The 26,391-nt window shown below is 43.2% G+C and overlaps 1 protein-coding gene across 3 annotated transcripts in view; it reads right to left on the minus strand.

The window, feature by feature from the left end:
• Window positions 1-1,307: 1,307 nt before the first annotated feature.
• The window catches only part of SMARCD2 (SWI/SNF related, matrix associated, actin dependent regulator of chromatin, subfamily d, member 2), a 154,780-nt gene continuing 129,696 nt past the window's right edge, over window positions 1,308-26,391 (minus strand). For all 3 annotated transcript variants that reach the window (XM_033917370.1, XM_033917371.1, XM_033917369.1), the window contains exons 9-13: window positions 25,519-25,616; window positions 21,450-21,585; window positions 18,491-18,613; window positions 13,203-13,304; window positions 1,308-7,232 (exon numbers count right to left, since the gene is read on the minus strand). In XM_033917370.1, the coding sequence (XP_033773261.1) occupies window positions 7,179-7,232; window positions 13,203-13,304; window positions 18,491-18,613; window positions 21,450-21,585; window positions 25,519-25,616 (513 nt within the window). In that variant the 3' untranslated portion in view covers window positions 1,308-7,178. The remainder of the gene's footprint in view (window positions 7,233-13,202; window positions 13,305-18,490; window positions 18,614-21,449; window positions 21,586-25,518; window positions 25,617-26,391) is intronic.

Genomic DNA, 26,391 nt, shown 5'->3' on the forward strand with positions numbered 1-26,391 from the left:
ATGGCCCTATAACATAAAAAAAACCAAAAAGTGGCAAATTTAGCATATTAGGTTAGTAGTAGGGATTGTATTAATTCCCAAAATGTCAATTCTCTTAGCTTTGTTGGGCTGTAGTGGGTAGACAAAGTTGCTATTTTGGGTTATACAGAGCACAGGACTTTTACTACTACTATTTAATATTTCTATAGCACTGAAAAGGTTTACGCAGCACTGTACATTTTAACATACAATAGACAGCCTCTAGGTCTGAAACCAAACTGAAAACTTTTACATGGCTTCATTTGAAGCTATAGGGAACATCTACGCACAATTTTATTCAATTTGGAGGTCAAGTTGGATGCTTTTTTTAAATATTGGACCACTTGACATGGAATGACTCCATTATAAATTTTCTTCTTTCTCTACTTTGCCTAATGTGACACTGAAAATTACTTTCCTTGCAGTATGGAGAATTCATCCATCGGTAGTATAAAGTGTTTGGATTAAAGTTATATAAAACAGACTATGATGAAAGATTAAAGTCTAGCCTAGTTTCATTTCTGCTGCAGTGCTGTATTTGCAGCACTTATAGGGGCTGATATTTAATGGGAGGTAAACAGGTAGCAGAGGATTCTCAAACTAAAACTTAGTTTTATAGACTGGGTCATTAACCAAAAGGAGCTCAGCTCGGTTAACAGGTATGAAAACATAATACAGAGAAACAAAAGAAGGAAATCTAAATTAAGATAATTAGTTTCCAAAATGCTTAGCAAACAAGAAAGTTTTCAGGGCTTTCTAAAATAAAACCAAGGGGCCTAAACTTCTTAACCAAGGTGCTCCCTAGATTTTAGTGTTACATAATGGTAAGTGTCACTGCAAATCCAGAGAGACTGGTGCAGCACTATATGATTTGTTCTGGGGGGGACCCAGAAGTTTTTCAAGCACTGCTAGTACCTAGATAACTAACTGAGAACCAGTGCTGCTGCCTAAATTGGGACTGGCATTAAATACTCAGGTCACATTCTGCCTGCAGCAGTCACTGACCACCGAAGGCTGAAATATCTATCAAAACTAATGTCTGCATGTTACATTTCAGATGTGATATTTTACCAGGTACTAGAGAACATGAAGTGTGTAGAGGATCAGATCCACATGTTGAAATCTCTGACTTAAGGCTTTCCAGGCCAAACAGTTTATATAAATCTAGATTGTATTTTATTTTGAATCAGAAATAACCCAAACTTAAAAAAAAAGACAAGATGTGAATTTGGTTTTGCAATTTATTTGGAAACACCAGAAACAATTTCCTGCAATGTTATATAACAGCAAAGCTCAAGACAGGGCTAAATTCAAACCTTGTTCCCAATATTGTAAAAACAATTTTTTTTTTTTTTTTAAATCTTGCAAATATGTAAACACCACACCCAAAGAATTAATTCTAACAGGCAAAAACTGAATTTTTGGCAACAGCACAAAACTCTTAAAGGCACTCTGGAAGGAGAAAGTATCACTGGAGAGAGGAAAAGGGAATCCAGCTGAAGCTTTCTGCTGTCTCTTTGCATCACTGGACTGATAAAATAGGAAAGCTATGACCGATTCCTATGAAACCTATAGCCAGCAGCACTGATAACTCTTCTGTTGAGGAAGAGCTTGCAGGTTTTCCAACTTACAAGTTGCTGAACTTGAGAATGCATATGGCCCCAAAGAGGACAATTTGATAATAGGTTACCTAGGTTAATATGTAAGAGAGCACCTATTTTTATAAAGACATGTAAGCGCCTATGTATCTTCATGAAACAATACCACAAATCCTACAAAAATAATGTTTAAAAGCATGGACATTTTATACCACTTCTAGAGTGGGTGTAATGTTAATGCTTATCAGCCCAAAATACAAGCATTCCTGCTCTCCAGATATATGACCTGCAGTGCATGTAGGATGCCAATTACTGGGACTAACCTCGGCAGAGAGTAGGCTGGCTAACAAAAAGTCTAGATGACTGGACATTCCTTTTGGAGTGTGTGGATATGAGGGTTAGGTAATACGTAAGTGCACTTAGGGGATGATAGGTTGGTAGTATGCAGTTTGGATGAGAGAAATGGGAAAGGGAGGGAAATTGCAAATGGAAGGATGATTGGTTGGTAGAACAGTAAAAGGGGGTTGTGAGGAGTTTTGGGGGGCTTGGAGTAGTAAGGTGGTGGTTGAAAACCAGCTAGACTGTTTTGGAAAAAAGTAGCTTGGGGTTAGGTTTGTAAAATTTTGTATCTATGTCAGGGTGTGAGGCCGGTGAGGTTGCTCCGATCTGGGAAGGTGTTTTTGGCAGGCTGCTTGGGGTTGCAGCGATTTTCCTGTGATGGAGCTTTGTTTTGGCATTTTTTAGATTCTTGTTGTGCCGGCACTGTCACATCTGAGCAGAAGGCTCCTGGACCCTAAGACTGGCTTCACGGTTTAGGTACAACCAAACTATTTATGATACGAAAATTTAATCAAATAAGAACGGAAGCAATCCGTTGGACATCCAGATAATCAGCATCCTACTGTACATCCCTCAGAAAGAGGTGCTTGTTAAGATCAGTATCTACAATCAGCTGGTTTCCCCACCTATTCTCTCTCCAGTGAAGGATTTATTTTTGCAAATATTGGTTTGTTTTAAGTAGGAACATTTAAAAGAGAAGAGAAAACCCAAAGAATGTTTCAAACTCACACTTGTGTGTGAGAACCTACATCTGAACATGATGTACTTTGGGCTAACATATAATGTTTAAGAAAACAACCTTTAAAACCTGCAACAATTTGGGTCAAAATTCAAACTCTGCGATTGGTGTTCCTTAAAGACTGGCCTTAATGTATTTTATAAATGGACATTCAATATACCACTCAAAAGGTAGAGCATTTTACAACTACAACAAGCAAGGAGGAAGATAATCCAAGCACAAAAGTGCCCACCTCCACTGGTATCCTGATAACAACCTTTTTAAAACTTAGGAAAGCAAAGAAGTCTGGTTATCTGGCTATGGATGCTCTTTGCTCTCTGAATAATGCTGCTGAAAATCTAGGCATGGCTCCAGTGAGTGGCATATAAATGAGATGCTTTTATCCAGATGAGCTGCTCAATATTGGGTGGATTCTGTATGTCCCGTCATTCTACATTTTATAAAGCTGAAATCAATTTTGTAATTATCTTACCTATTTGGGTACTTTCATGAATCTGGGGGGTTTATGCAGATCAGAAATTTCTGAATGGTGTTTACTAGGAGATTCTCTAACTCCTAGTAATATTTCCAGTATTTTTACCCTCTTTTCAGATTTCAGGTGCTTTATTAAGCATAAACCCTGGTTTTGGAAACAAACAAGGCCTGGCTCAAACTGCTCTTTGAGATTATGTATACCTCCATTTAAGGTAGTGCAAAATGGTCACCCTTACTTGGAATCAAAATGCATTTATTGGTGTAGTTTTTGCTGTATCTGCTAGAGAATTAGTGTGGCTTTAATTTTTTCCTGAAACAATGCTCCCCAAGTAATCAGTTTTTATGTCTAGGCAAGAGGGACATCCTTCAGCAATTTCACATCCAGATCCTCAGAGAGGAGGATCAGGCCTTATTTTTGACAGGGCACCCCTCACTTTTGTGCTGGTTGTAAGCCAGCAGGAACAGGCTCAGCCAGTTCTGGGATTTCAGCTATACATAGCTGTTGCAGTAGGAGAGCAAACCCATAGCAAGAACAGGGACCAAATAGGATACATCTGGAACTGAAAGGGATAACATGGTTACCAAAGCTTAGTCAACAAATCAAAGAAAAAGGTCCCAAAATCCGTAATCTAAAGACTTTACCATCTTCAAGTGGGCCTGTCCTCAGGGAAGCTATTTTGTATCACTCAATAAAATAGTGGTCTATTCACCCAAGACTTCCCATTGATACAAGCTGATGTGAAACTTTTCTTCTGCTCTTGAGCCTAAGATATACAGCATAGCGTAGCTAAATCTGACTAGTTACCAGAGCAGGTGCTAGCCCCTAGCAAAAACAGAAGACCCGCTTCATTCATGGGCTGGCAGTTCTCAATACAAAGTGGTCTGGAACTGATCTCTTACATTTGGTTTAATAGATACAGAGATCCTGCCACTTATAACAGCAATCTACTAGAGCTGAAAAGCTTTGTCTACTTAATCAATCATTGCCAAGGAAAATGTTTAGCGCTACCTAATATAGCAAACAAGTTCTTAGCACTATTTGCTGCTTCTGTCTCAATCTGGAGCAAAGGTTTGCCAACGTTGATCCAGCATTCTATTACTAGAACATAAAAACAGCCATGATGACTTAGACCAAGGCCCATCGGGTACTAGGACAAGTGCCTGGAAGAGCCAAAATATCTTGGTGGTGGGTTGCCCCTCTTTTGCCTTTGTAAAACAAGCTTGTCAATACTGAAAGCTATGTATCCCAATAACAGCCATTGTTATGCAACTAAAGGGCTTTGGCCATGGATAATTGCCAGCATTGTCTGGATAGTGCCACTGAATAGCCTTACATATCACCTTGGTAATATATGGATAGTGCCAGGACAAATGGTAAGGTACCTGGATAGCAGGGGATGAAGTTAGGATATAAAAATTGTTGCTCTAATTATATCTGGATAGTAGCGAATGTCCAAGAATAAATTCTGTGGCTGGTGCTTAAAACACAGACCATAGTGTTTAAATATTGACCTGAAACTAAACAGTACATAAAACTAGACATTTATTGGTGTTTGCTGTGGTTGAAAATGAATTCCTATTGTCATGGAGGTTTTCAAGAAAGAAGCATTAGTTACCAGACTTGAAGGCTCAGTAATAATGCTGGCATGCAGCTTTTTCCAAGTCTGGCTTCTGTTTCATTGGCTGGTTCGGCTGCTGTGGAGGCAGCTTTCAGAGCCTCAAGGAATAAAAATCCTAGCCATTGCACAACCGTGCCTCTTGCTGGTCAGATCAACATTTCAGGTTCTTTAAGAACTGGTCAATGCAATAGCTGGCCTAGATGAGGGCTTAAAAATGAAGACAAATTGTCAAAGTAATTTAATTGAAGATTCATAGCCCAACAGAGGCTGGTTCCAGTTACACTGGAAATGCAAAAGGAGCCTAAAGAAATGTACAGGTCCAATATGCACTTTTTTTTAAGGTTGGAGTAACAACCCACTGTAGAGATTAAAACAAAATGTTACAGCAATGTAGAAAAAACATGTCACAATACAAACAAAACCCCCTGAATTAGAAAGGCTTTCTTTCCTTATAAAACCTGGTTACAAAAATATAGTGCAAACTATAAAGTGTTAACAAAAGAAGAAACCTTTTATGGAAAGTAATAAATGACCAGCTAGGCCCAAAAGGCTTAAAAGAATTGGCAGCATTTAAGGATTCCATAAGCAGTCCGTAAGGAACATCCCAAGACTGAGGAATGTTGAAAAATTATAGAATCAGCTCAGTATCTCACTCCTCACCTCATGACTGGATCAACCATAACCCTAACTGGCAGATATAAAGAGGCATATTTTCAAAGTTCCATAGGTTACTTGGTACTCTGTGTGTCTTAAATGCTTTGAAAATGAGCCCCATATTATTCCAAGCAAGTACAGAAACACTTTGAAATTAGCACTAAAATTTCATCTCCACTGGCTTAAAACAGCACATTATACATATGAAAACTGCTTCAGCCCTCAGGCATACCCAACCCATGTGGGTCCTAGGAGATTTTGGGGTATATTGGAGTCCTCCCCCTGTCAACAGCACTAGTAGGAAGGATGCTAATAAAACATACATGAGCAAAACCATGAGTTCAACACTGCCTGTGTCAAACATCTTATAAAGGCATACTGATGCATGCAGGAAAGGAGGGACAGGCATGCTGGCAGCTGTTAAACAGTTGAGTTTCCAGCTCGTCTAAGAAATCATGTGAATGATTTTTCTTAATACCAGAGAAGTGGTTATTCCAGGGGACCGTATTAGTCGGTAAAATGGATGAAGCCAATAGGCTGTTCCAGTCATAGCACAGGGAAGTGGCTCAGTGGCTGCAGATGAAACAAAGGGTAGAGGAGTCAAATGGAATAAGTTAATGGGAAAAAATTTAATGAGATGCACATTAATTCTCCCTTCAGTTTGGGCTCCTGAAGTTGTTTAGACTTTTCAGTTCATCTGGGAGAATCCAGGATCACTTCCTGTCAAGGATGATACTTAACTTCTGACGGCAGCAGTTGATGCCATCAAATGACCTGTGTGCTAGTCTCTGGCCTGTTTGCTCAGAGATCTCTGCTGCCAGATATACTATCGCACCATAGCTTCCACAAACATTCTGGAGGTAGCTTGAGGCTAGGCTGCAATAGCATCATTACTATCACAAGTGTGCTAGGGCTGGATCACAGGCTGCTAACAAATAACAATTGAAGTTTTGCCACTAAGTATTATGCTTAGCTGTGGCTTGACCTGCACTATCTAGAAAAAGAACTGCAGCCAACACACCCTTTCTAATTAGGGTTGGGAATAGTCTGGCACTTGTATTTTTACCCTTTTAAGAAGGAGAATATCTTCTGAAGATAGGCTCATTTCCATGATGAACTAAGGATTCCTTTTACTAAGGTGCGCTAGCTGTTTTAGCACGCATGCTAGACGCTAACGCCAGCATTGAGCTGGCGTTAGTTCTTGGCGCAGGGTTAGCACGCGCGGCAAAGCAGTGTGTGCTAAAAATGGTAGCACACCTTAGTAAAGGAGCCCTAAGTGCCTCCTCTGCATTATAGTATTATGCAAGACGGGGCACTATAACACATAAGAGACTCAGGTCTTTACTTTCATACTGATATATGTGAGAAATAAGGAGGAGCAAAACAGGTACTGGCTGAGGGATGGATATTACATACAGACACTTCATATGATATGGAGGAATCCTACGAATAACTCATCTTTGCAATGAGCAGGGATTTGATCTCTAAGTGAGAAATTCCAGCATTAAAAGACATTGGGGGAGAGGGGGGTGGGGGGAAAGGCTGTGTGTGTAAGTGCAGCTGGGTGGTTCCACTGCAATACCTGCACCCACCAATGGCTCTGCAATCCTTTTGAGGAATGGCTTGATTTTGTGCAAGTGCTATACTGAAGTCTTCCAGCATATGTACCGTAAAGTTAAGGCACTGTAATGTGCAAATGGAGAAAGAAGAAAAACTGTGAAAGGAGCAGCTGGAGCATTAGGTGAGACGGATTCCAAGCACGTGCTCCAGTTCTTGCCTCCGTTGCTGAACCTGAAATAGAGAAGAGAGAAAGGAGAAATTAGGTTCTTACCTGCTAATTTACTTTCTTTTAGCTTCTCCAGACCAGTAGAGGTTAACTTTACGATTGGGTATATATCTAATCATGACCAGCAGGTGGAGACTGAAAACAAAACTTTGGGACAGTATATCCTAGCCCCTCCTCTCTATTTCCCTCAGTCTGCCGAATAGCCAAGCAGAACCAAGAACTGGAAACAACAGAGAGAAAAAACAATACTCCGAAAGGAGTAACCAATAACATACCCAAAAAATGCTGTTGGAAAATGCAGAGGAGAAATTCCCGAAGGAAGAAGGTCCCCACAGCTCGCCAGCTAAGCCAGCCGAGCCACAGCCGCTGTTCTTCAATTCTCCCCGGCCCTAGAAAAATACTAGAACCCGCAGCAAAAACCAAAAACTGCCCGCGCAACAGCCCCAACAACAACAACAACAGACAGGGTGGGGACCTCTACTGGTCTGGAGAAGCTAAAAGAAAGTAAATTAGCAGGTAAGAACCTAATTTCTCCTTCTTTAGCACTCTCCAGACCAGTAGAGGTTAACTTTACGATTGGGACGTACCAAAGCAGTCCCTCTCACGGGCGGGACCCCCGAAGGGCCGATACCAGAACACGCTCACCGAACACCGCGTCCCGACGCGCCTGAACATCTACCCGATAATGCCGAACAAATGAATGCAAGGAGGACCAAACCGCAGCCTTACAAATATCCACCGGAGGCACGAGCGACGACTCAGCCCAAGAAGCCGCCTGACCCCTAGTGGAATGAGCCTTGAGAAACTCCGGAACCGGCTTCTGACTCAGAAGATAAGCGGAAGCGATCGTCTCCTTGATCCAGCGCGCAATAGTAGCCTTAGAAGCGCCAGCCCCCCGACGAGGACCCGCCAGAAGCACAAAGAGATGATCGGAGCTCCGAAAATCCCGGGTCCGCTGCACATAAGCATGGAGGACCCGACCGACATCCAACTTGCGCAGCTGTCGTTGCTCAGAAGAACCCTCCCGACTACCCAAGACCGGGAGGACCACCGATTGATTGACATGAAAAGGAGAAACTACCTTCGGCAGAAAGGAAGGAACAGGCCGCAAAACAACCCGCTCCTTTGAAAACTCCAGGAAGGGAGCCCTACAAGAGAAAGCCTGTAGCTCCGACACCCGTCTAGCGGAAGTAATGGCCACCAAAAAGACCGACTTCAGCGTAAGGTCCTTCAACGAACAGCCATCCAACGGCTCGAAAGGAGGGCGCACTAGAACAGAGAGAACCAGATTGAGATCCCAAGAGGGAATCGAGGGCCTTATGGGAGGCCTGAGCAACTTGGCCGCCCTAAGAAAGCGAATCACATCAGGAATGGCTGACAAACGCTGACCTGTCACCAGCCCCCGAAAAGCCGACAGGGCCGCCAGATGAACCCGAAGAGAAGACCAGGCCAGGCCCCTATCCAGGCCATCCTGCAAAAACTCTAGAATGTTAGGCAGAGAAGCGCGAAAGGAGACCACTCCCCGCGCTCGGCACCATTCCTCAAACAGACGCCAAACCCGTACATAAGCCCGAGAGGTAGAAAGCCTCCGGGACCCCAAAAGTGTAGAGATCACCTTGTCGGAATATCCCTTCTTACTCAGGCGGCCCCTTTCAAGAGCCAAGCCGTAAGACAAAAGGGAGACGGGTCGAACATGGGAATGGGACCCTGCGTCAGAAGATCGCACTCGAGAGGCAGAGGAAGAGGATCCGCCACCAGATGCCTCACCAGATCCGCATACCACGGACGACGAGGCCAATCCGGAGCCACCAAGACCACCAGCCCCGGATGGCGAACAATGCGAAGCAGTACTCTGCCTACTAATGGCCAAGGAGGGAACACATACAACAGCCCCTCCGTTGGCCACGGTTGGACCAGAGCATCCAGACCCTCGGCCAGACCGTCCCTGCGACGACTGAAGAAGCGGGGTACTTTGGCGTTGCCACTTGTAGCCATCAGATCCATCAGGGGCTGCCCCCAAGCACGCACTAGCAACTGAAACGCCTCGGCGCCGAGACACCACTCTCCCGGATCCAAGAAGTGACGACTGAGGAAGTCCGCCTGAACGTTTTCTACCCCGGCAATGTGAGAGGCCGAGAGGTCCAGAAGATGCGACTCCGCCCAAACCATGAGCCGAGCCGCCTCCTGCGCCACCAGAGTGCTCTTGGTGCCCCCCTGACGATTGACATAAGCCACTGCCGTGGCATTGTCCGACAGGACTCTGACCGACTTGCCCAACAAAAGGGAGTGGAAAGCCAACAGCGCCAGCCGGACCGCCCTGGTCTCCAACACGTTGATCGACCAGGAGGCCTCCTCCGTGGACCAGGTTCCCTGAGCAGAGTGACCCAGACACTGGGCCCCCCAACCCAGGAGACTCGCATCCGTAAGGAGCACCGTCCACTGCGGAAGATCCAGACCCACCCCCTGAACTAGGTGAGGGGTCCGGAGCCACCAACGCAGACTGCAGCGCGCCAAGCCTCGCAGGGGAACCGGAACATCCATCCCGTGCCTCTGGGGAGACCACCTCCGGAGCAGAGCATACTGAAGAGGACGCATGTGGGCCCGCGCCCACCTCACCACGTCCAGGGACGCCGCCATCGACCCCAGGACCTGGAGGAAATCTCGCGCCCGAGGACACCGGGACGCCAAAAGCAGGCGAATCTGAGACTGCAATTTGCTCACCCGGGCCTCTGGGAGGAAGACCTTCCCCAAGGAGGTGTCGAACAGCACCCCGAGGTACTCCAGACGCTGAGCCGGAACCAACCGACTCTTGGAAAGGTTGACCACCCAGCCCAGCGACCGGAGAAACTCCACCACCCGAGCCGTAACCCGGTAGCTTTCCTGCAACGACTTGGCCCGAATTAACCAGTCGTCCAGGTAGGGGTGTACCAGAATGCCCTCCGACCGCAAGGCTGCCGCGACGACCACCATCACCTTGGTGAACGTCCGGGGAGCCGTGGCCAGCCCAAAGGGAAGCGCACAGAACTGATAGTGCCGACCCAAGATCGCAAAGCGCAGGAAACGCTGATGAGAGGTCCGAATAGGAACATGCAAGTAGGCCTCCGTCAGATCGAGAGAAGTGAGAAACTCCCCCGGCTGAACCGCCAGAATGACCGACCGCAGCGTTTCCATACGGAAAGAGGGAACCTTGAGAGCCCTGTTGACCCCTTTCAAAACGAGGATGGGCCGAAAAGTCCCCTCCTTCTTGGGCACCACAAAGTAAATGGAGTACCTGCCCGTGCCCCACTCCGGGGGGGGCACCGGAACTACTGCCCTGAGATCTAGCAAGCGCTGAAGGGTCTGGCGAAAAGCCTGCTTCTTCCCCGGAGTCTGACACGGAGAAGCGAGGAAAAAATCCGGCAGAGACCGGGCGAACTCCAGGGCATAACCGTCCCGCACCACCTCCAGGACCCACTGATCGGACGTGATCTCGGCCCATTTGGGAAAAAAGTCGCGCAGCCGGGCCCCCACCGGAACCAAGGGGGGCGCCGGCAAGGCGTCATTGTGCAGGACGGGAAGCGGGGGAACCGGCGGAGGGGTTCCCTGCCCCCCGACGGGCCCCCCGAAAGGGCTGCATGCGCTGGAAGAACCGACCCCGGGAAAACCCCGGAGACTGGAAAGAAGCAGCCCCACGCCCAGGGCGATACTTGCGAAATTCCCGCAAACGCCCCCGGGCCGCACCCCCCCGAGACGCCGGGCGGGCACGGTCCTCCGGCAAACGGGGAACTTTCGAGTCCGACAGAGTCTGAATTAACTTATCCAAGTCCTCTCCAAATAAAAACGACCCCCGAAAGGGAAATTTAGTAAGCTTAGCTTTGGACGCAGCATCCGCCGCCCAAGCGCGCAGCCACAACACACGCCTTGCGGCCACGCCAAAAGCCATGGACTTAGCCGAGATCCGCACCAAGTCATACAGAGCATCCGAGAGGAATGAGGCAGCCATCTCAATCTTTGCTACCTCCTGATCCACCAGAGACCAGTCGTCAGACTCTCGATCCAAGACCCGCTCCGCCCACCGAAACACGGCGCGAGCGACCAGTCCCCCACAAATAGCCGCCTGGACCCCAAAAGCAGAGACTTGAAAATTTTGCTTAAGGATGTTCTCCAATTTGCGCTCCTCAGAGTCCCGCAAGGCAGAACCGCCCTCAACAGGCACGGTATGCCGCTTGGAAATAGCCGAGACCACCGCATCCACGACTGGCGAAGCTAACGTAGCCCGATCCCCTTCAGGAATGGGATACAGGCGAGCCATGCTGCGCGCCAGCCGAAACGGCGTCTCCGGCGTTTTCCACTGCTCAAGAATAATATCCCGAATATCCTGATGCATAGGAAAAGAGCGGGAAACGGAACGGATCCCTCGTAACAGAGGGTCCCCCACACGCGGAGTCTCCGGCGGCGCGTCCTCAAAACGCAAAGCCGAAGAAACCTGTTGAATAAGGTCAGGCAGCTCATCTCTCTGAAAAAGGCGCACCACGGACGCCTCGTCACTGGAGAACGGGAAACCCGACAACCCGCCGCCAGCTTCCGTCCCCTCCAGAGGGTCCTGGAATTCCTCAGAAGGGTCCAGGTCCTCCTCCATACCGACACGTTCCTCCGACCACAAATCCTCGTCCCACGACACCCGCGGACGCTTGGACAAGAGAGGCGGCGGAGGGGACGTCACGTCAGACGAGAGAGGCAAAGCCGCAGGGAGCGCGGAGGAAACCCCACCCCCCGAGACCCCCTGGGCGCAACCGGGACCCCCAGCCGCCTGAAAATAGGCTTTGCATAATGAAAAGAAAAAATCAGGGGAAAAACCCCCCGAGGGTCCCAAGGGACTCCCTGCCACAGCAGGGGACCCAGCAGAAACCTGCCCCTGCTTAGACAAAACAGGGGGAAGGTCACCTGAGGTGGAAGACAAAATGGAGGGGCCAGACAGAGAAGATGGCGTCTTTCCCGCCAAAACAGCTCCCTCCACAGCCTGAAGCGGCTGAGAGACCTGAATAGTCTCAGCCGCTAAAACAGGCAAGCCGGCATCAGCTGTCAAAATATCAGCTGAGAGGGAATCCTCTAAAACCCGACCGTCGGCGGCTCGGGGAATCCCTCCGTGGGCGGACGGAGAAGACCGGGCTTCTCCACCGTTCCCTGCCGACTCGCGAGGCACCATCGGCGGGGAGCTCTGGGCGCCTGCAGCCGCTGCCGACGGAGCTCCTCCACCGCACCGGCCTGAACACCGCTTGCACAGGCCGGCCGCGAGTGCCTCGCGTCTGGAGCACAATGAGCACTTTTTCCCTTTAGAAGTGCTCATTGCTCCATACGCGACCTAGCTGTAAAAAAGTGCCGGTTAGTTGAAAAAATACAGTAAAATACAGTTTTCTTAAAGGGATACAACCCTCCAGACCAGCACTACCTCAGGATTTTTTTTTTTTTTTTTTTACAGAACAGACTCCACAGGCTCTCGAAGCAATATGCCTTGCTTGATTTAGGGGGCAAGGCTTACTGCTGAGGCTCCTCTAAAAAAATATGGGGAGGTGGAGGAAGTGGGGGGAGGGACCCCGCTCGTGACCCGCCGGGTTTGACACCCCCGAGGTCGGACGAACCCCCAAACAGAGTCCGTCCAAGCTCCGTCCGGCTAAAAACAGGGACAATAAACCTCTAAACAAATTCCAACAGCCCTACCAAGGGAGATGGGTACAGATCACTCAACACCTGCTGGAGACTGAAAGAAGACTGAGGGAAATAGAGAGGAGGGGCTAGGATATACTGTCCCAAAGTTTTGTTTTCAGTCTCCACCTGCTGGTCATGATTAGATATATACCCAATCGTAAAGTTAACCTCTACTGGTCTGGAGAGTGCTAAAGAATAGCAGCTTGCAGCACTGGACTCAGCAATCTGACAGTATAGGAACTGCTACTGTACTTTGTATCTTGACACTGCAAGAAATCTGTGCTTTGTACCTTGGCAAATATGTGTCTCCCTACAGCTTCATGTGCCCAGGACTGTTGGTAGAACTCTGCTCTTCTCTCTTCCTCTGGATTTCTACTAACATCAGTCATAATCTGAAATTAAAGAACACATGCTTTAGTAACACTGAATCAGTTTCTAAATTACAGCAGGGCTCTTACCTCCTACCCTTTTTGGTGCGCCTCTAGTAATCAGCTGAGCCGAAGCACCTTTATCTTATGTCACTACAACCTTAGCTGATATTTCCCTTTCTGTTCTCAAGTGGTTGATTCTTCTGTTATCCTCCATGGACAGTTTGCTCTGTTATAGCCTATTTTTGTGTTATGGCTTTTGTTTTCCTGTTATGTTGTTGGTTGCACTAACAATAAAAATTATTAAAAAAAAAAAAAAAGAAGGCTATAGAGATCCACAATTCGATCCCTCAAGCTCTGTCCAAGGGCCTCCTTGATCACTTCAGTCCCCTCTGCTTGTACCTTCCAATCCATCATGGCTCCAAAACCTCCTATGTTGTTCTCAACTTTTTCAAGCCAAGTACCCCCAATGTCTAACAAATATCAACCGAGTAGCCCCACCCAAGCTCCACCCCAGACCCCACCCCCATAATAATAGTACTAATTGTAATGCAATTTCTTCCATCCATTTTTCATATACACACAATATAATCTTAATACATAATAGTAACCACAAAATTTAAAAAAACACAGAAAGCACATGGTACACAGAGAAAAATCACAGTTACTTACTGTAACATTTGTTATCCAGGGACAGCAGGCAGATATTCTCAAATATGGGCCCCAATACAGACAGCTGTAAAAGTGCATCGGCACTTGAAGAACTTTAGAAAGTTCACGACTGACCACACCATGCATTCGCAAGTGCCTTCCCGCCTGATGTAGGCGCACAACTCCTCAGTTCAGTAAGCCAGCTAAGAAGCCAACCAGGGGAGTTGGGTGGGTTGTGATAATATCTGCCTGCTGTCCCTGGATAACATCTGTTACGGTAAGTAACTGTGCTTTATCCCAGGACAAGGCGGTAGTATATTCTCACATATGAAACAGAGTATGGCGGCAGATAAGGGCCGGTGGCCCAAAAAGTCTGCCCACCCAAGACTAGCCCTCCCTCCCTGGGGTATCCATTTTTTAAGCATAACTCTGTGGTACCTCTACTTGTTTGTCCCATCGATTCTTGAAGTCGATCACCAAGCTAAAAAAGAACTGCAGAAAATGTACAAGGTACAGGAATTTTATTCAAATCAACAAAATAAAAAATCAATAAAAAAATATTGTATCCAAAATTAGTCCTTGTTAAATTGTATGGTCTGTTTTTCGAAAAACATTTCTTCCTCAGGGGTCCTTGATGTACAGCACGTTTATATGCAAGAACCATATGGATAACAGCAATTGAACAAAAGATTCTTGAAACACAGGGGATAAAAATTCTCCTGTGTAAGATACTATCCGAGGAAGAAGTGTTTTTCGAAACACGGACCGTGTCGGGTCCGTACTATGTAACAACAAGGACTAATTTTGGATACAATATTTTTTATTGATTTTTATTTTGTTGATTTGAATAAAATTCCTGTACCTTGTACATTTTCTGCAGTTCTTTTTTGGTTTTGTTGTTGCAATTTTACTGAAGTTCTGTTGGGTTTTTTTTTGTTTTACCTTATGACCTCCAAGCTAACCAGAATGGGATGGTGGGAAGGCTGGCCTTTAGGAAAACAAATTTTGAAATACTGCTTGGCCGAAGTGCCCATCCCGTCTGGAATGAGAGTAATGAGAGGTGAAAGTATGAACCGAGGAACAAGTACCAAAAATCACTTGAAAAACAATGAAATAAAAGTTTAAAAAATGGTGAATTCCTTTCCATGGAATCCTTTTGACTATACTCCAGCAACAAGTGCCGTAAATTAAAAAGGGCTCGTTTAGCTGCTTTTTTCACTATATCCCAGGATTATCCTGTTTCCAAAAATGTATCCATCAAGACCAAAGACTTTTCCTTATAATCCTCTTTAGAGAAGCAAACTCAGCAGTCCCTCAAAAACTGAGCTGTGGGAATGTTCTTAATCAGATGATGTGGGTACATACTGGAAAACCTCAAAAGTATATTCCAATCAATGGGTTTCATATAAACAGAGGTCGGAAAACCCTGCTGCTCCACCCATATAAGGACGTTAAAAAATGATATCTACTCATAATGCCATGTCATCTCAAAACATATATTTGGATGGCAGTTGTTCAGACAGGATACAAAACCATCAAGTTCACTCTTGAATCCTTTCCATATCATAAAAACATCACCAATGAAACGCCACCAACAATGGATATGTTGAAAAACCATCTTGAAGAGTATACAAATTTCTCTTCAAATATAGTCATAAACAGGAGTGGAGCAACTAAACGATTCGTGAGACCTGTTGTTGGAGTATGGTCAAAAGGATTCCATGGAAAGGATCTTCTGTGTCTTCCAATATAAATCACCATACTAAATTCAGTGTGAAGAGCATTAAAATGAGTTTACTGCAAGTATATTCTTGACTGCGAGACAGATTTTGTTTTTTCTTATAAACACTCCCACAATTTGCATGATCAATTGTGTGTGGCTGATGTATGGGATAATCAGAAAACTGGAAGGACAGTTGAGTGACCACAGAAAGTGTGGTTCTTGCTTGGTTTGTCATTTGATGTGCGAGTCTGATGTATTTGTTGATCAGAACACTTCCTACAAGACTAGATTGGCCATTTGGCCTTTATCTGCCATCATGTTCCTATCTCAAATCCAATATGAATGTGATATATTTGTTACAGTGTCCATGTGGAAAAAATTATATCAGACAGACATCACGGATGTTGAAAACCAGACTGATAGAGCACAGGCACTGTGATCGGACACAGAAACCTTTGATGTCTCACTGCATGCAGTTTGCTCATGATTTTGAAAGTTTTCAGTGCACTGTGCTGAAACAGTTATGTTTGTCTATCTACCACAGTGATACGAGACACTGGTAACGTCAATATGAACAAAAATAGATTTTTAAACTGAACACCGTTGCACCTTTTAGTCTGAATGTAGCTATTGAATGAAAGGCCTTTATGTAATTATGAATGAGCATAAGTGTTGTGTATAGTGAGACTGTTTCTGTTGGCATGATTGATATATTGATATTTGTTGGTTTTGTATGTAGTTGCTGGGTATGATTTGACAAATGGAAAGTAACATAAATTTGAGTGGTGCAATGTGTTGTGGAATAGAATTGTTTAAGGGTTAAATAGAATTCTGTTCAGATCCTTAGGAGAAAAATTATATTTTAGGCTTGGTTTATGGGTGTTTTTAGGCTTTTGGTATAATGGGTTTGGTAATTATTATTTTGGACTCTATAGAACACCGTTGTTGAGTAATGACATCATGACATTGACACCGTTGTAATGAAATAATTTTTAGTGGCCGATACCTGGGAACATGGAGTGTTGTTTAAATGGGCTGGTGAAGATTAAAGCACTCTTCTTCCCCTGATACAGCGGTGGATACTACAAAATGGTAGCCCCATCGGGAATTGAATTTGCAGCTTTGAACTTTAGTACTTGAACCGAAACATTTGGATTTTTGAAGAACCTGTTCATTACTCACTACATGTCTATGGACTTTATCTATTACCGCAGACTCTGGTTTCTAGATTATATTTTTTTGATTTTCATAATCATGGTTGTAACTGATTAGATGGTAATAGCTAATAGTACTAGTTGTAAATAACATTAGATAGAAGGGTACATTGTGATTGTTTGATGCAGTGATGGAGTTTTCTTCAGCCAATGAATGAAGGTGAGTCAACTCATTTTGCATTTCCTGTTGGATTCAATGGCGTTTTTTGGCTCCTGTTTCACCACTATTTTGATTGGTAGTGATGAATGATTGGGTTTGGATTTTGAATGATGTGGATTTTGAATGATGTGTGTTTAATATTCCAGTCTTCTCTATATTATTTGGTGGAAGTTTTGCAGGATCACTCACATTTTCCACAAATGGTACATATCTTACAAATTCTGCTAGGGGGAATGTAAGCTTATCCACAAAAATTTAACAATTTTTAAGTCAATTTAAGCAAACGCTAATATATCCAAAGATGCTATGTGAATTATAGGTTCACTATTTGTTATACTTGAGAGTTTTCATGCCTTATTTCATTATTCTGTGATTTTTATGAATTTACCCCCCTTTTACAAAACACCACTAGCCAAGGCGGTAACAGCTCTGACGCTCATAGGAATTCTACTAGCATCGCACCTGTTTCCGCTGCGACCAGCGATAAAACGCTAGCACCATAGTTAGGTAGTAGTTCAGGAAAAGCTATTCTGTACCAATGATTTTAGTCCCTCGCCCAGCTTCTGGAAAGTTCTCTGCACTACGTGTTCTTTTATTGGCGAGATCATTTGTTTCTAGGTGGATTACAATGCCAGTGTTAAAATCCTTCATCTCTTCTCTAAACACAGGGAGTATTTGGCTGGTACACTGGTAACTGAGGATCCTGAAAGGTATTTTACTTTGTTGAGCTCCTTGAACTGTGTTCCAAAGTAAATGACAATGATTGGAATCACCTAGCAGCTTTATTTTTGTCAGTGCTCTAGGGGTGTCTCTTCATTTGAGCTACCATCATTGTTTCTGCTCTACCTCAGTTCTTTCTTATTGAGCATAATGCTCTAATGCAGCAAAATAATTATGTAGGGGCAACTATTATGAGGATGGATGCCTCTGTATCACATGCCATAGTCTACAAGAGCTTCTACAAGAGCCATCTATTCCTGGGTTGTTTTATTCTTTGTGGCAGTGGTGTATATTGGTCTTTCTGAAGACAAGAAGAACACCTGCTACAAGTAACTTTGCTTTGATGTTGTGTAGCACTGGAAGTTCCTTTTAATTGCATCTAATTCCTGTTTCACTTTGCAAAACTTCTCTTTTACATTAGCAAGTTGAAGATGGAAAAACAAGCGCTAAGCCTGCAGATGGTCTGCTTAAGGATCTATGTTTCCTCTAAGCAGTGCACATGAGCAATTGTTCATACATCTAGGAACATTGATCACAACAATACCTGCAAATTTGGTTTTTAGAACTTGTCATTCACACAGGAAAAAATTTGCATATTATTGTCGTCACATTTGTAGCAAAGCAATGAAAAACATTTGAAAAAAATTCAGTCATATCACATATGTAATATATCACATAAAAATAACAGGAGCTTAAGAAGTTCACTGTTGACTGCCTAGTCTTATTATCATTGGTGCTTTACCTTGAGATCTCTGCTCTGTGATTTTAGCCAGTCCTGAATGAAATCTTGCGGATTGTTACTGAAGCTGAGCATGAAGTCTCTCTGTGTCTTCAGCTGGTTGATGGATTCAATGGTCTCATGAATCTATCATGTGGCCAAAAATACAAAATCTGTATGTAATTCACACAGAATCCAAAGCAAACTGAAATATTCAAATATATCCTACTCTGCAAATGGAAACAGGTGGAGGTTAATTTTATAACAGGATGCTTAAGTGAAAATTTCAAAGAGGCACTTGTCTTATAAAGGACATGGGTTCCTAGAGGCAGTCCCAATAGCAGATAAATGTTTTACGCGTGATCCAAGAAAGGTATCCATTTGTGCATGCATTCTATACCTTTACATGTATAAAATATATATGTGATTATCTCTAGAAAAGATGACTAAAGTGATTTTAGACATGTTTACCTAAAGACCATCACATTTTATTTATTTAATTCAATTTGTTTTCTATCCTGTTCTCCCCAACAAGCTCAGAACGGGTTCGGGTTTAGCATACATAATATATAGTTAACGGGTTACAATTTGCCATAGTTACAGTACAAGATTTTTCAATACTAGTTTTTATCCTAACGTGACACATACTGAGGATCTAGTACCAATATATATTTCTTTGTAATCCATTAGTCACTGGCAGGGGAGTTAGGTGAAGAGGTCAGAACATAAAAATAGCCTTACTATGTCAGACCAATGGTCCATCTAGCCCGGTATCCCATCTTCACGGAGGCCAATCAAAGTCACAAGTACTTGGAAAAAGCCCAAAAAGTAGCAACGTTCCAGAGCTGAGATTGTGACAACATAATGCCTCATTCCACCAAGGCCTAAGAGACAACTTCATCAGTGATGTCACAATGGCTTGACTGTCCTATGCTTAAGAACATAAAAATAGCCTTACTGGGTCAGACCAAAGGTCCATCTAGCCCAGTATCCCGTCTTCACGGAGGCCAGTCCAAGTCACAAGTACCTGGCAAAAGCCCAAACAGTAGCAACATTCTAGATCTGAGATTGTGACATCATAATGCCTCATTCCACCAAGGCCTAAGAGGCAACATCATCAGTGATGTCACAATGGCTTGACTATTCTATGCTTAAGAACATAAAAATAGCCTTACTTGATCAGACCAATGATTCATCTAGCCCAGTATTCTGTTTTTACAGAGGCCAATCCAGATCACAAGTACCTGGCAAAAACCTAAATTTTAACAGCATTCCATGCCATCAATCCAAGGCAAGCAGTGGCTTCTCCCATGTCTGTCTCAACAGCAGACTATGGACATTTCCCTCTAGGAACTTGCCCAAACCTTTTTTAAAACCAGCTACATTAACCGCTCTTACCATATCCTCTGGCAACGCATTCCAGAGCTTAACTATTCTCATTAAGTGGGGAAGTATTAATGCGTGCTACTGTTAAGATAGGTTATTTTACCATGAACTTGTGATATTTTAACAGATATCCCATTTTATGCAATGCAGCCTAGTTACTAAGAATCTAGGTTTTTTTTTTAAATTATTTCTTTTTTTCTTCTTTTCGGGCTGCTTTTTTTGTAATTTTCATTATTCTTTTGATTCTGCTGCTTTTTGGTGGTTTTGTTTTTTGATTGGCTGCACTTTGGCGCTTTTGTGTCATGAAGCCACTGAGTGCGTTGCCTTTTCGGGGCTCCAGGGCATCTTAAATGCCCCGACGCCATTGTTTTTGTGTCCCTCCAGCATTAGTTGATTTTGCTATGCTGGGGCAGGCTATTCTGTGGCTATTGTTTTTTTAGTGTCCACAGTTTATTTTTGTTGCTCCTGAAGAAGGCACCGAAACAGAGCTCTGTCAAGGGGTGACAAAACCCAACTGAATTTTGTCAGCTAAGTACAACCAGATTTATGGCTTTTCAATGATTGTTTGAAGACTTTTACAATGACATTTGATTGAAGACTTTTGCAATAATATAACAAAATAATAATAATAATAAAATGGAAAGGGTGCTTGCTATGCAACAAGGAAATTGTCATAAGTTTAAAAAGATTTGGGGGCCATTGATTATTTATTCTAATGATCAGACATCTTAAACACCTTAGTATTGGATAAGATATAGGGGGGGTGTGGGATTATGAATGATAATAATTGTTAATTATTAATATATGGGTGGGTGGGGTGGGATTCTTTTATATTTATATATTTGGAGGAATATAAATAAGATTGTCAAGTGATTAGTTAAAAATATTTCTGATTGATTATTATACACTTGTTGTAATATTTGAAAATGAATAAAGATTTACAAACATGCAATAATATTTTGATTAAATTTTTTCATTTTTGTAGACTTTTAGTCTGGTGCTTGTCATCTAATGAGATCCTGCCCGTATTGAGGTCTCTTTTATAAATAACCGGTTGGTTTTTTGCTTGCCATTGTTCTTTCTGAGCAGGAGTGAAAAAGGTTTTTTTGCCAATTATTTTTGGTTGTTTTGTTTTTTGCCAATTATTTTTGGTTATTGTTAAGAGAAAAATAACACATTTTAACAATAGCTTATGTTGATAACTTCTCTCTAAACTTTTTAAGGTGCACCAATAAACTGAATGGCACTAACAAATGCACATCCTCATTAATCAAGTAAATTTGAGACTTTTCTCTGACCACCTATAGTAACAAGATCTAGCTATCAAGTTTCACAAAGTGGACAAATTTAGCCACGAAAACAACATTTTCCGGTGAAGAAGGTTGAAGAAAGGAAAGTACACACAGGAATTTGAAACAGACTAACCAGGTAAAGCAGGTTTCAAAGCTAATTTTCAAAGAAAAAGGATCGTGTTTCTGTTAAACTAACTTAAAGATCTATAGTGAAGTAGAAAATTGCCCCCGAATATTTCAATTTTCTAACAGGAGAAAATGGTATTAAGCTTCACTGTACTTTTGCACCTTAAAAATATTCCAACCTTCTGGTCCAGTGAAGCAATTTCCTGTTGATTGGTTGTTGATGCAATAAAATTATTCATCTGAGCTTTTAATGGGTCATCCACTTCTACGTCAATATCGTAGCAGGCTGTCTTCTTCTGGTCATTGGGATCCACACTAGAAGGGCCAGATAAAGAATGAATGCTTGAAATCTACTATGGTACAGATAGGAACACAACTCTCTCAGTAAATCAAAGGTTTGAAGGGCTTTCTGTAAAGCTGTATTTATTGAGCAGGAAATATATAACTTCTATATTGTACTACTACATATCAGTTCTACAGCACTACTAGACATGCACAGCGCTATACAAAATATTTAAGAAACAGTCCCTGTTTGCCAGAGCTTACAATCTATTTGAGAGAGACAAAAAAAGGACAAATAAGGGATTGGGGAGTTATTTATTACGGGAATGATTAAAATAAACATGGGACAAGTGAATTGGGGTGGAGTGTAAGACTTAAAAGCAGCCTCAAATAGATGGGCTGTCTAGATTTGAACTGGACCATAGACGGAGCTTGAAATATTGACTGAGGAAGTCTATTCTAGGCATATGATGCAACAAGACAAAAGGATTGCTGGAGTTGGCAGTGAAGGAGAAGGATGCAGGTAAGAGAGACTTACTGAATGAACGGAGCTCCCAGGAAGGGGGAGAGAAGAGATACTGAGGAGCTGCAAAATGAATGCACTTATAAGTATTAAAAGGCATTTGAACTGTGTACAGAAATGGATAGGGAGCCAATGAAGTGACTTTAAGAGAGGGTTATGCGAGTGTAGCAACATTGGCAAAAATAAGTCATGCAGCAGCTTTTTGAAACACACTGAAGGGGAGATAGTTTAGTGGGGAGACCTGTGAGAAGAAAGTTGCAGTAATCTAACCATGAGGTGATAAGGGTTTTGGTAATGGGCGGAGAAAGGAAGGGACATATTTTGGAGATTTTGAGAAAAAAAACAAGAGATTTTAGAAGTCTGTTGGATATGTGAAGAGAAAGAGTCAAAGATGATCCCAAGATTATGAGCCGACAAGACAGTGGAGGTTGAGAGTGTTAACTATCCCCCCTATTTCCTACTCCCAAACTCGTTCATCTCAATTTGCTCTTTCCTATTCCCTATACATAATTGTAGTTTATTCATTGTAAACTGCCTTTGACTTCCCAAAGGTGGTTTATCAAATTGTTTAATAAACTTGAAGAGAGATGGGTTTACAGGGGAAAGCTAGGAAGTTCAGTTTTAACTAAGTTTAGTGTCAGACAGTGGCGGGACTTCCAGGCAGCAATGTTAGACAAGCAGACCGAGACTTGGGCCTGGAATCCTGCAGAAATTTTTGGTGTGGAGAAATAGATCTAGGACTAGGAATCAGTGTAAAGATGATACTGAAAACCATGGGAGGAAATTGGTGCACCACGTGAATAAATATAGAGAGCAAATAAGTCCCAAGATAGAGCCCTGACTGATAGTGGGATAGCAGTCCAAAACCAGAAGTTACATCAAGGAGGGACTTGTTGGCAGAAGAAAGGCCTTGGAATAGGCCTCTGAAGATTTTTCATTGTGACACTGCTGGCTCCTTCCGGTAACATAGGCACTAGGAGAGCTGGGGATGAGGTGCTGACCTGTGTGTGTCTGTGTGGGGTGGGGAGGGGGGCATTGCTGCTGCCGCTATATCTGTGGGGGGTTGGGGTGGCTGCTGGAATCATGAGGGGCAGAGGTGCTGTCTGGTTCCAAAACTGAAGCTGAAGTGAAGGGTGGTCCTGAATCTGGGCTGGTGGGAGACAGGTGATGGACCCAAGGAGGGGGGGGCAGCTGGGGCTAGAGGGAAGGGAGAGAGGTCCTGTACCTATGTGGAGGGGGGACTGGAGCTGGAGGGATGGGAGAGGTACTGGATTTGTGGCTCAGAACTGGAGGGAAGGGAAAAGTCCCAGACCTGCAGCTCACAGCTGGAGCTAGAGGAAAGAGAGAGAGATGTTGAACCCATGGGAGTGGGGCTAGAGGGAAGGGAGAAAGGTGATGGACTGCATTGGGGGCTGGAAAGAAGGATGACCTAGGTGTTCAAACCATGGGAGGAGTGCTGAGGGAACAGAGAGAGGTGCTGGATCTACAGGGAGGATGAGAGAGAAGGGAAGGGAAAAAGAGATGCTGAACCAAGGGATGAAGGGAGTGAAATATTTAACACAATGGAGGGAGGGAGGAAACAGAGGGCGAGAGACACACTGGTGTAAGGGTGTAAGAGAGGAGAAGCTGGACCCAGGGAAATATATAAAAAGAGGTGAGATAGTGGACATGGATGAGAACATAGGGACAGGGGAATGAAGCATGGGGCTCGTATATGTATACAGTCACTTATGTGAGGGATTTTGTTGTTTATCGATCTCGTGTTGATCAGTGCTGTCTTTAAGGTGGATTTTGATAAATTTATTAAGATATGGGGGCCATTGACAAATTATTGCAATGAATAGATACCATTTTCCATGGATAGTACATTTGTACATATGGGGATGGGGGGGTATTAATGTTACTAAAAATTTAGATCAATAGAAATGAATATTTATATATATATATATATGATGTATTTGATTGAATTAGTGTTGGGAAGGGTGGGAGGGAAGGGAATAAACTTTAGGTATTTAATTGTTATAATAGAAAGAAATTCAAGTGATATATTCATTTTCAAATGTTTTATTGGTTGTACACTTGATGTAAGATGAAAAAATGAATAAAGAAATTAAAAAAAAAAAAGGTGGATTTTGGTATATTTGAGTTTAGGCAGGGGACTGGGATTAGGCAAAAGTGCCCTGTGGTGTTCTTTTGCCGGTATGATTTCCTTATGTTGCCGTATCTTCCCTGGCCTATGATTGCTTTGATTAATGTTGGTTCACTGGTTAAAAACATGGTGAGTTTGGTGATGGTGGGAGGAGCCCAGGGGCGGGGAATTATTTCTCGCTGGCCACGTGGCTGGATCCTCGGTGATGGTGGGGAGGCTGTTCTGGTTATCCTTTGTCCTCTTCCTGTATGTTAGGGGTGTGGTGGCTTGCAGTTTGGTCCCTAGTGGGCTGCTGGAAGTCCTGGAGATGAAAGGACTGACTTCCACTGGGTACTTGGCCGGATTGCTGGTAAGGGGAGGGGGGGACACTCTTCTGATTTCTCCTCCTCCTCTTTCTGTGGGATTGGGTGCAGTGTCCAGCGTCATTTGACCCCTTATGTCTTGCGTTGTTAGGTTGTTTTGTTAGCCCCTTATGGGTTATTGGAAAAACCCAGAGGTGAGGGGCTGTCTCCTGCTGGCTGCGTGCCGTAACTACCTGGTAGGGGTGGTTTGGGATTGTCTAAGGTGTGATTCTTTGATGGTCCTGGCGGCAGCCACGTGAAAGCCCAGGCAAAAGGACCCTTTGGTGTGGCCCTTTGTGCTTTTCTTGCTGCTATTCTCTACTATGTGCTTTGAACTCCCTCTCTTCTTGTTGACATACACAGACCAAACAAGGCCTGAACAGCATTTACCAGGACACTCCAAGTGATTAAGGGAGCAGTAGTGCTAAGGTATTGTGTAACAGATGGCTATATGGATTATTATATAACTTGGTCATCAGTCATGGCTGAAGATCGGGGTGCTTGGCTTGTAGGAATCAAAGAGAAGACAAGAAGACTTAAAATGGCTTACCAGCAAAAGCAGTGAGGCCAGCATTATAAAAAAATGTGGACATTCTTAGTACAAATATGGAGGGAAGTGGAAGGAAAAGAACTGAAAGTTCAGGTAAAAGATGCTGAAGAGAGTTGGTATTGGTTTGCATATTGGAATTTATATGTTCATCTACTCAAAGTAGTAGAATCCTAGACTATACATTTCTTTTTATTTATTTCCAAAATGTTATATAACACATGATCTGCAATTCTCAGCAGTTTACAACAAAAACACACAAAGTAATATACAGTAAAATAAACAACAACAAACATTACAACATTCTTAAAATCAAAAAATCATAATCACAGCAATTACAAATTTGCTAGGCTTAAAATCAGTCTAGAAAGGCACATTGAAAAAAATAAGTTTTAAAGTCTTCTACCTGATTGTGTGGTTAATGATGATTGGATCAGGATGCTGCAGCAGGCTGGCGAGTTTCACTGGAATATCAGAGAAACGCATTCGCATACAGTTAAAGATCTACCAGGCAAAAGAAAAAGAAAAATGTTTCTCTGCACACACAAAATTCAATAAAACACTAATAGCTTTCCTATTAAATACTCATCTTACAGAATAATGCAATACAGCAACAAAGGCACACAAATTAACTGCACTTCAAAATTATAATGTATCCTATGACCAGAAATACTCATATGACCATTCATCCCCTTTTAGCTCTGAGCACTGGTTGCCAATTTCTTATCATTTTACTTATAAAATACTTTTCCTGATGTTTAAATTATGGGCAATGGGTGCCCCTTCTTATCTTGAACAATACTTGACTCCCTACCTTCCTAATTGCTCTCTGATCGTCTCAACCTTCCGAAAATGTACTGCCTGCTCACTTATATATGCTTTGAAACACTGCAAAAACCAAAACAAAACTGCAGAGAATGTACAGGAATTTATTCAATAAAAATCATAAAAACATAGGTAATAACAATAAAAATAAAAAAAATGTATCCAAAAACTGGTTCTTGTTGTGAAGCGTACCGGACACTTCATAAGAACCAGTCTTTGGATAAAAATATTTTTTATTTTTATTACCAATGTTTTTATGGTTTTTTATTGAATAAATTCCTGTACGTTCTCTGCAGTTTTTTGGGGGGTTTTGTGTTGCATTTTTACTGCAATACTTGTTGGTTTCTTCTTGCTTTGCCTTAAGGAAACACTTCAAAAGCCTTCGGCTTTGGAAAGAGTTTCCTTTGTATCTCCAACTGGAATTGTCATTGGATAAGTTTAAGATGGGGTAGAA

This window comes from Geotrypetes seraphini, chromosome 13 (assembly GCF_902459505.1).
Source record: "Geotrypetes seraphini chromosome 13, aGeoSer1.1, whole genome shotgun sequence".
Classification (NCBI taxonomy): Eukaryota; Metazoa; Chordata; class Amphibia; order Gymnophiona; family Dermophiidae; genus Geotrypetes; species Geotrypetes seraphini.